At 54.1% G+C, this 10448-nt stretch overlaps 1 protein-coding gene across 1 annotated transcript; it reads right to left on the bottom strand.

The window, feature by feature from the left end:
• Positions 1 to 3872: 3872 nt before the first annotated feature.
• On the bottom strand, positions 3873 to 5669 carry LOC125544948 (cysteine-rich repeat secretory protein 38-like). Its single transcript, XM_048708748.1, has 3 exons — positions 4692 to 5669; positions 4306 to 4431; positions 3873 to 4159 (listed from the first exon to the last, which is right to left on the bottom strand). Exons 1-3 carry the CDS (start codon positions 5533 to 5535, stop codon positions 4074 to 4076), a joined length of 1056 nt encoding a protein of 351 aa, XP_048564705.1. The 5' UTR covers positions 5536 to 5669; the 3' UTR covers positions 3873 to 4073.
• Positions 5670 to 10448: the final 4779 nt, after the last annotated feature.

The following is a 10448-nucleotide window of genomic DNA, read 5'->3' on the forward strand; positions in this document are numbered from 1 at the left end:
TAAGGAATTTGAAGAAAGAGTCAGAAGCTCGTGAAAGGAAGACCTTCTCAATCAATGACGAAGCTTTCTTAGAGCCAACCTGGGCCATCCCCCCCCCCCCTCCCCAGCTTGTGTAGTTTTGTTATATTGTTAACACATAAATAGACATGAATAATGCTGGTTTGCCCAATCTTTGATTGAATGGCCACTCCTACATGGGTTAGCCCCTCCTACAATTCCGATCAAGCTCTATCACTGTTTTCAATCATCATCTTATTATATGTTGTCCATAGGATCTAAACTAATATCGTAAACACAAAGCCAAAACAATCGCCTCTTCCTACCCGTCCGGTTGGCCTTGGTTTAGAGAAACTCGGCCACGTCCCAGGCCTCCTAGTTAGGCCCCACAACCCACAGACAAAACTCCAAAAAGCTCTTGTTGCCGTGCAAGAGAAGAAGATATGGGTTCCTGTCTCCAGGAGACCACACAAGAGGCACAACCCGGTCCCCGTGTCGTGCCTCTTGAGCACCTCAGTCCTATATGGAAGTCGATCCCACAATAATTACCACATAAAGATTTTGATCTTCAGTGGCATTTTGAGAGAAAACTTCGGCCACCTAAGCATTTAGCCATATAACTTTCCCTCCGTAACCAAATGAACTACACTTGCACATGCATGTGCCAGCCGCTGGCGTTTTCATAATGCTAAACCTCTCTTTTGCCAATGTTTTCCAAAAAAATCCAATGAAACACTGTAATCCGGAGTGTGTATGTATTACCGTGAATTATGATAATCCAGCTTATCCAACTTTTGTCTATTTTAGTGCTCCAACTTATGTCAAGTTCCGTGCATAATTTTCCGCAGCACAGTCAAACGTAGAAGAAATACAACGCAAGACAGTTCAAAAAGAGCCAAAATATCCGGGTACACTCAGAATTCAGATCAGGCTACGGAATACATTTCCGGTGTCCATTTAACTATTAATTATTCATGATGCCAAGTATTTTTAAGAACACACTTTATTCAACTAAGAGCAATTTTAATGGGTCGATCCATTTCGTCCGTCTGCATTCGTTTGGATCGGCGCGAACAAAAGTGGCGGCCCAACGCGCGGACCGAAACCCAAATCACGTCCGCGTCACGTCCGCGCCGACGCATTTGTGGCCCAAATTTGCGCCCCAAATGCGTCGACGTGGACGCCGAACGGATGCTTCGCGCGCCTTTTCGCTATCCGCCGCGTCCCCACATGACGGCCGTCCAACTACCTGCTGCCCACGCGGTCAGCTTAATTTATGACAATGGGCACACGCGTCAGCGACGGCGTTCGTCCTTTTTTAAGCCGACCGTGCGGCGGGGCCGTCCTCATCCAAACTCGCCGTCCATATCTGCCATCCTCGTCGCCGGCAAACCCTAGCCACCACAACCACAGCGAGATGGGCCTCTTCTCCAGCGCCAGCGGCAGCAAGGCCAAGGGCAAGTCCCCCGACACCCCTTTCCCCTCAGAGTTCCTCCCGCCTCCGCCGGCGCCGGCGCCTCACCGGCAGAGGCAGCGTGTGAGCGTGCCAGTGCACCAGGCGGAGTGGCACTGGCAGCACCGTCAGCATCTGCCGTATCCCGACGTGACGCTGCCGCACGACTGTCATCTGGATCCAGATAGGATCCCAGTGCCGGCAGCGCCGCGGTCGGCTCGTGCTCACGCGGAGAAGGTGTGGCGCCGGCGGGCGCTGCAGCGCCACGAGGCCGCCTACGCAACCGACTCGCCCAATTGGGTGAGGTGGTTCGCCTTCGAGCACGAGGAGGCGAGGCTACAGGGTGTGCGCGAGGTCGACCGGAGGTCGCCGCCACCAGCGCTCGTTGTCCGCGAGGAGGACCAGGCGGCGGAGGACGCCTACCAGGCGGCACTTGCGGCAGTCTTTCGGGAGAGCGAGGAGGACGAGCGGCGCAGGGCGGAGGCGACGGAGGCGGAAGAGGAGGCTTGGTACGAGGCGGCAATGGCGCAGGCCCTTGCCCTCTCCACGGCGGGCGACACCGTGGTGCCGCCGATGGCCCTGCCGTCCCCTATCAAGCCGGAGCCCGAGCCCGAGCCGTCCCCCATCGAGCGCTACTCCTGGATGGGAGTAGTGCGCGAGTGGGTACGCGTGCCGCCGGTCTGGATGGGAGCGATGCCGGCGCAGGAGCAGGCGTACCTCGAGCACTGGCGCAAGATCAGGGTGGCTATGGAGCGCCGCGACGGCGAGTACCTCGAGATGCTCGAGCGCGACCTCGAGTAGGAGTAGCGCGAGGCCGAGGAGGAGGCGCGCTAGGCCGCGGCTGCACAGGCGGCCGCACAACCCCCGCGCCGGCACAGCCCGACATGACGGCGCTTTGAAACACGGCGTTCGCCTCGGCCGGGCCGGCGCCGACGCTCATCGACCTCACAGACCCCGAGGATGATGACGAGGACGCCTAGAACAGCGCGCCGCCTCATAGTTTAGGCTGTTTTTTTAAATGCAAATATGGACGCGTGGACTCTCGCACCTTCATGGCCGGTTTTAATGTTTAATTAATGTTGTTTCTCTTTTTTAATATGCATACGTTTATTTATTTTTTTGCACCGTCAAAAATGGATTCAGGTCAATGTTGGGCGCATGCGCCGATTCAAATGCGAAACCGAACATCCATGTCCGTCTGGCTAACCCAAACGGATAAAAAACAGACGAAATCACCGCTCATTTGGATCGGTCAGTTGGAGTTGCTCTAATGTTTAGAGGAATATGAAAGTGATTTTGGGAAGATCTGAGAGCTACAGACGTGTTGTCCATGCATATTTGACATCCCCACGAGAAGTGTCACGGGCGACGACTACGAGCATTGGACATCTTCAGTTTAGTTCCGAGTGTCCCTGCTATGCTCAAGTTCCTGTATGTTCAGATACTCGTTGAGCGTCTGGCAAGTTCAGATAATGTTTAATACAGCGACCGTCCTGTTGTTCATGAAGATACATCGGTTCAGCAAGTGGCGAATCTAAAAACAAAATGGTGGATGGGCTCAAAGTTAACGCTAAGAGAACTAAACATCATTTTAAAGAACCAAATCATTGCTTCATAAACCCGTGGTTCAAATAAGCTTCATTTTTTCCAGATTAGTATCGGAAACATGTATTTTCTACCGGAAGTTCTTAGATTTTTTGAAAATATGAAAATTTTAACCAAAGTTTGAATTACATATGCACAAGCTGGGATAGGTTCAGAACTAGTTGCAGAACTATGCATATACTCGTATGTTTTCTCCTCAATTTTTTTTGCGAATCTGCAAATAGTTTCATTGAACACTAAATTAGTTAACGTGCATCCGGTTCAGTTACCCAGCCAGCAGCCGTCCAGCTCGTCCCTGGCTCCCTCCCGTTCACAACATGCACCCCACACATGTCGGCAGGCCGGCGAGCTCCTGCATCCCCCGCCTAAATCAGTTGTGGCTACGGCTAAGCTCTACCACAACCATCTCCCTTGGCGGCACCCTGGTCCCCCGTGGGCGGCACTAGGGTTGGAGTATGAGTATGAAAGCATGGCTGCCGCCGCTGTGAGTCGCCAGTTCTGTTCTGGGTGTGCGGCGTTGTTTGTTCGCTACTCGCTAATACATAGGCTGAGAAGTTGGGCTATTAGGTTGGGACGAGATTAGTTTAGTAGTAAAATAATTTTTTGTTTTTCTGGAGGGTAGGCTTCATCCTGTTGAAGCCTCCCTGGTAGACTCGCCGCTTTCAGCCTAGTGCCCTATAGCAGCCCTGCTAAAATTGTTGTTCTGTTTATTTAGGACTTTATTTGAGATATCAACAATCACGCTGCAAGTCTAAATTGCGACGACAGTAAGTCTCGCCTGCAGTTTTAAGGAACGCATAGGCACACACATGGCTGCTGGAACTGATCTAGGACATAAAGTTGACAATCAGTACATGGGTTCATGTTGGTATCACCCAGGACGACAGAGCCAAAGCAGCGGCCAATTCCTGGCCACACCCACACCACCAGTTCAGCTACTAGCTACGGAAGCATGGATCTCAAACCAGAAAAAAAAACATCGACGACCGATCTCCATCTCCGCACGCGGCGAAACAGATCAGCAGGGTGGTCGTATGACTCCAAAGGTGGTGGTGACCGGTGACTCCATCTCCCTCAGTTTGCAGCACCGTTCACTTGCTGAACCTGCTTCATTTGTTTCGCATCGGCGAGGCACAAATTAGACCGAGCTCAACAATCAAATCGGATGACATTCTGATTGACAGTCAGGCATGAATGTACTCCAGATTAATTTTGGGAACACGTACGTAGCCGAGAGACAGAAGACGCACCTGCTGCTGCTGCCGCCGCCGCCGCCACATTCCCGGTGCCCCTCTTCTTTCTCACGCACGCGCTCACCGCTGTTACGACCAGCACGAGCAGTATGGCGGCGCACAAGGCCAAAACCACTGGTTGCACTGCACGTTGATGAGACGCACTTGATTAGAACTGGAGTACAACGCATACCACACCACACATGCTCGATGAGTCCAAATCTGCATGCCGATCATCTTACGCACAGATGGCATTGACTACCTAAATGCTCCATGAAATGCCAAACGTTGCGTTCATTTTTTTATTTGCCGGAACCAAACATTGCATTCATGGTGCGTTCATTCCAATTTCCAAATTTTGCTTTCTCTTTATCAGATTTCTTCTGAGAAGAGGAAGTACTCACTGATGTATTTCGCCACGGGCCGTGGGGGGACGGAGGTCTCGATCCGTAGGAAACAGTTGTAGCCGAGCACGTCGGCCACGCGCTCGTGCTCGCCGTCGAGGCCCCAGCCGCACGCCCGCACCTCCCGCGCCGAGTCCCCCAGGCACCGGCCGCACTCCGCCGCCGCCGCGCGGTCCCTCGCGCACTGCGCCCGCAGCGTCACCGCGTTCTTCCCGGTGGCGTTGCTCGAGAGCGCGGCCGCGTCGGTGACGACGCGCGCCCCCGAGCTGTTAGCCGCGCCGCGCCCCGCCAGGGACTGCGCGAGCGCCACGAGCGCCCGCTTGTCGAAGCAGTTGGGGTAGGAGGGCAGCGTGCCGTCGTCGACGGAGATGACCGCGCGGTAGACCTCCTCGCCGAAGGAGACGACGTCGCGGAACACGCCCTCGTGCGGAGAGGAGGTGTTGCCGTCGGCGTAGGCCAGGAAGCAGCCCTCGCTCCTCCAGACGCCGGCGCGCCTGCTCGCGCCGCAGCCGGTGAGCTTCTTGGCGGCCGCGGCGAGGCACGCCAGGCAGTCTCTCGGCGAGGGGTCGCCCAGGCAGAGGCCGCGGGCGAACGCGCCGCCGCCGGACCGCAGGGACGCGAACCCCGTCGGCGCGGCGGCCGCGGGCAGCGCGGCCAGGAGCGGCAGGAGGGTGTCCCGGAAGGCGGCGGCGGCGGCCTCGTCCGAGGCAGGGGGCGGGGCGCAGTCGAGCATGGCATAGCTGGCCGCGAAGCGCAGCTCCATGGCGCGGCTGAGCAGCAGGAGGACGTAGAAGAGGATCGCGGCGAGGATGGCTATGGTGGTGAGCGCGCAGGCGGACGCCATGGACCTGACAGCCTCGCGCGCCGGCGGTGACAGCGGCACAGCCGGTGGAGGAGGGACGCCGATCGGAGGCAGTGGAACAAGTGAACCACTGCCCGCACCGATTTGCAAAAAAAAAAAAAAAAAACTTAGGTTCGGGCTCGCTGCTGCGTAGTTGTTACGGGCGTTCCTTTTCTGTGCAACACTGCCTACTGCGCGCCTCGTGAGGTGTTGGATCGATAACTGAAAATCGGCTCTGATGACCTGTAGCGCTGTTGATACTAAAATATGAGGTGTGTCTCTTTGCGAATTACCCACAGAAACTTCCTCACAACTTCAGTCGTCTTTTTAGAGCAAGTGTAATGTGATAGGGTGATGTAAGCATGCCATAAAGATTTGAATATTATTTTTATGTTGAGTTGAATGAGAGAGAAATATAAATAGGGTTGTAGATAAACAGTCAACTCTAAAAAACTTTATGAGAGTTAGCTGGGCCAAACATTAATAAAGCAACGACATATAGCCTGGTGTTAGAAGGGAATAGAGAGGGATTGACGCAATATGATGGATATTGTATCTAGGTGTACAGACTTGGAGGGTAAGAAGTCTCTCCTAGAGATAAGTTAAGAGACAGATTACAAATCCTAGACTACCAAATACATGCAACTCAAATATATCTCTAACACCCCCTACAGTCGTAGCGGTAGCGTTGCGAACAATAAGAGCGTCGCGGACGAGCAGACTGGAGAGAATAACAGCCAACGGGCTGACATGCGCCCGCAGTCGTAGCGAAAGCGTCGGGGACGGTGTCGCATCGCGGACGCGTGGACTGTAGAGGAAGCCGATGAGTTGCTCAAGCGAGGTGATAGCCCTTTGTGTCATTGTCTAGGTAGCCGAGAGCGTGGGTGCCGTAGCCGTGACGAGGTAGCCGTGCGAAGAATGTCATAGTCGATGTCGAGTCGGGGTGGCCGGTGTCGAGGAAGTCGTCATGGAGCCGTGGACGCAAGGAGGCGCCGAGTTAGTCATGGGCGCAGTGGTGTCGAAGTAGTGGTGCGCCAGGAAGAAGTCGGTGTTGACAAAGCATCGCGCCGAGTTTCCCAAGCCTGAGGACACATTCTCGACGAAAGCACGCATCGGTGTTGCTAGCACCGGGCATGCGTAGACGAACGAAGTCGATGTTGACGATGCGCCGCTCCAGACTTGCCAGGCCTAGGAACACACCAAGGACGAAGGCACGCGTCGGTGTTGCTAGCATCGAGCATGCATAGACGGGGACCTGCACGAGCTGTATGCCATGTCGGAGAAGACGGAGGGGCTAGCAGAGAAGGACTCGACGACGGTTGTGGCGCCAATCGGCGCGAGGCCGATGTCGCCAATGGTGGTCGGAGTAGACGGCGGCTGCGGAGATGGTAGGTGATGCAGGAGCCCGTTCGGAGCAGGATGGCGACGGCCAATGCAATGTGACCAGGGGCAGACGCACAGCTAACGACCGCGAAGGCCGCCACATTGCGTGAGGTTGTCAGGTCAGAGTAGGGGCGGTTACGGCCGGCATAGACCGACAGGCAGCAAAACACGGACGACGGCTGTGATAGGCAGGCATGTTGCGCGAGGCCGTTGGGTCAGAGTGGAAGCCAGGGGGTCGCGCCGATGTTGGAGTAGAGGCGCGCGAGGGTCGATGGTAGTGGTGGGTGATGCAATCTGATCTATGATCGGTGAACCAAAAAAGAAAATACCAGCAAAAATGACCGATGGAGAGAAAACCGATCAAGAGATCGAAAAAAACTCACCAGGGCAGCCGATCATAGATCGGCGCACGAACCCTGCTATGGGCCGCGTGGCCCCGGTGAAGATCATTGAGATCGACCTTCCCAGGGGCGGCGCGGTGCCAAAGCATGCGGCAACTAGGTCTAGGAACTTGCGACTGATACCATGTTAGAAGGGAATAGAGAAGGATTGGCAGAATATGATGGATGTTGTATTAAGCCTCACGGGCGAGTATATATAGGAGTACAGACTTGAAGAGAAAGAAGACTCTCCTAGAGATAAGGTAGGAGACGGATTACAAATCCTAAACTATCAAATACATGTAACCCAAATATATCTCTAACACCTTTATATACTATCTCTTACCATGTAAGGTCATATCCTACGTTATCCCCTCAAATGGACACAGTATCAATCGACGGACACAGATACGGAAGCCGACCATCCAACCACAACCCGTAAACGCCCGGACACATTTCAGACAGAATTGAACAAACTGTACAAATTTCATATAAAGCAAACAAAATTCATGCAAACTGGATAAATTTCATAATATTTTTCGTTTTACATAGCACAAAGTTAACCGAGCCTAATCTACGCTTCGCCGGACATTGGCATGTTCGTGTCCCACGTCCTACTCTTTGCCGGAGTCCGTCGCCTGGTCATCGACGTTGCCGGTGGAGGTGAGGTCGATGATCGACCTGGATGGCCTCGCCTCCCAGTCGTTGCAAGCCAGAGCGAACGAGGACCCCCTGAAGCTGGTGGTCACCACGTCTCCATTCGCAATCGCATTCCTTATCTCCGTTGTGATCACGTTGTAGGTTGCACGCTCCTCCGTGTTGAGGATGTGGAGCCACCGTGCGTACTAGTCGGCACGAGAGCCACGCGCGAAATCGAAGAGCGCCCACTGCTAGTCGACGAAGCTCGGGTCATCCGCGACCATGGCCGCCACGACTGAGGGAGTCCTGGACTAAGGGGTCCTCGGGCGTCCGGCCTATTGGCCATGGGCCGGACTGATGGGCTGTGAAGATACGAAGACCGAAGACTGCACCAGAGTCCGGATGGGACTCTCCTTGGCGTGGAAGGCAAGCTTGGCGACTAAATATATATATTCTTTTCTTTGTAACCGACCTTGTGTAATCCCAGATCCTCCCGGTGTCTATATAAACCGGAGGAATTAGTCCGGAGGGAGGAGATTCATTATCATAGTCATACAGGCTAGACTTCTAGGGTTTAGCCATTACGATCTCGTGGTAGATCAACTCTTGTAATACTCATATTGATCAAGATCAATCAAGCAGAACGTAGGGTATTACCTCCATAGAGAGGGCCCGAACCTGGGTAAACATCGTGTCCCCTGTCTCCTGTTACCATCGACCTTAGACGCACAGTTCGGGACCCCCTACCCGAGATTCGCCGGTTTTGACACCGACGTTGGTGCTTTCATTGAGAGTTCCACTGTGCCGTCCCCAAAAGGTTCGATGGCCCCTTCAATCGTCAACAATGACGCTATCCAAGGAGAAACCTTCCTCCTCGGACGGATTTTCGTGTTCGGTGGCTTCGCACTGCGGGCCAACTCTTTTGGCCATCTAGAGCAGATCGATAGCTACACCCCTGGCCATCAGGTCAGGTTTGGGAGCTTGAACTACGTCGCGGACATCCGTGGAGATTTGATCTTCGCTGGATTCGAGACCGCGGCGATCGCTCCTGGTCACCTCAATGAACATGACCTAAATCTGTCATCGGACCACATTCAGGAGATAGCTCCTGTAATTGCTCTGGCCTTAGATCCGGAGCATACGACGCCATCTAAGGACTGGAGGTTCAACCCCACCACGGAGGCCACAGATTCCCCGGCGTTGGAGCTGCACATGGACTTAAACTCACACAATATTTGTGTCACCGGAACCCCGGACTTGTCTCTGGGTGTAAGTTCCGAACCCGTGAGTCCACAGATGCCGAACTTGATCGTTTATCGATCTTCGAGTTCAGTGCCGCAGACATCTTCCAGGACTCACCCTTGGGCGATGTGCTAAGCTCATTAAATAGCTTGTCCTTGGCAGGGGACTCACAGATGAACTATATCCGGTTCGAACTAGAAGCTGATGACAGGGAATTTCGCTCCCCACCCGCCACCCACTTTATAGCCACAGTCGAAGACTTAACTGACATGCTCGATTAGGACCCCGATGACATTGATGGTATGGACGACGATGCCGGAGAAGAAGAGGCCCAGGACCCGCCGTTCACCGGACGTTGGATGGCCACTTCCTCGTACGACGTGTACATGGTGGATGCACCAAAGGAGAATAGCGGCGATGACAAAGAAAATCTAGTTGAGAATTAACCTCCTGAGACACAGCAAAAACGCCGACGTCCTCGGTGCTGCTCTAAGTCACGTCGTTCAAAGGACAACAATACCGGCACCGGAGAAGACAATACTCCGGACGATGCCGAAAACAATGAAGACCTTGCTGAGGTAACATCCGAACAGGAGGAGCAAGAAAACGGGCAAGCCAGCCCCGACGAACAGGCCAGGCCTAACGACTCGGAGGACGGTAGTTATCATCCGCTCTCTGAGGATGAGGAAAGCCTCAGCAAGGAAGATTTCATCGTGCCTGAGGAACCTCTCGAGCAGGAGCGCTTCAAGCGCCAGCTAATAGCCACCGCAAGGAGCCTGAAAAAGAAGCAGCAGCAGCTTCAAGCTGACCAAGATCTGATCGTCGACAGGTGGACTGACGTCCTGGCAGCCGAAGAATACAGCCTCATATGCCTAGCCAAGAGTTACCCAAAGCGAAGGTTGCTACCTCAGTTTGATGAAGAGCGCGCCGGAGCCCATACTTCCCTCGTGTAATGCGGCCGACCGAACACTACCTGGTCAGGACAGTGCGGCGAACCGACCACCTCGTGGTCGGGATAGAGCGGCAACTCAAGCCGAATAGCAGCCCGCCCCGCCGCCACGAAAAAACAGAGACAAAACAGTTCGGGGTCATACACACGACCTCCGACAGACCCTGGATAGTAGAGCAGGATATACCCGATCGATTTACGGATCATGAGGACGTTCCTCAACACGTGATGATGGCTACCTATTCTGACGTGACAAACCTAGTCACACCCGAGCCGACAACCACAGACGGACTCCATCGGAGCTACATCATGACGCGGCCCGA

Source organism: Triticum urartu, chromosome 3, assembly GCF_003073215.2.
Source record: "Triticum urartu cultivar G1812 chromosome 3, Tu2.1, whole genome shotgun sequence".
Classification (NCBI taxonomy): domain Eukaryota; kingdom Viridiplantae; phylum Streptophyta; class Magnoliopsida; order Poales; family Poaceae; genus Triticum; species Triticum urartu.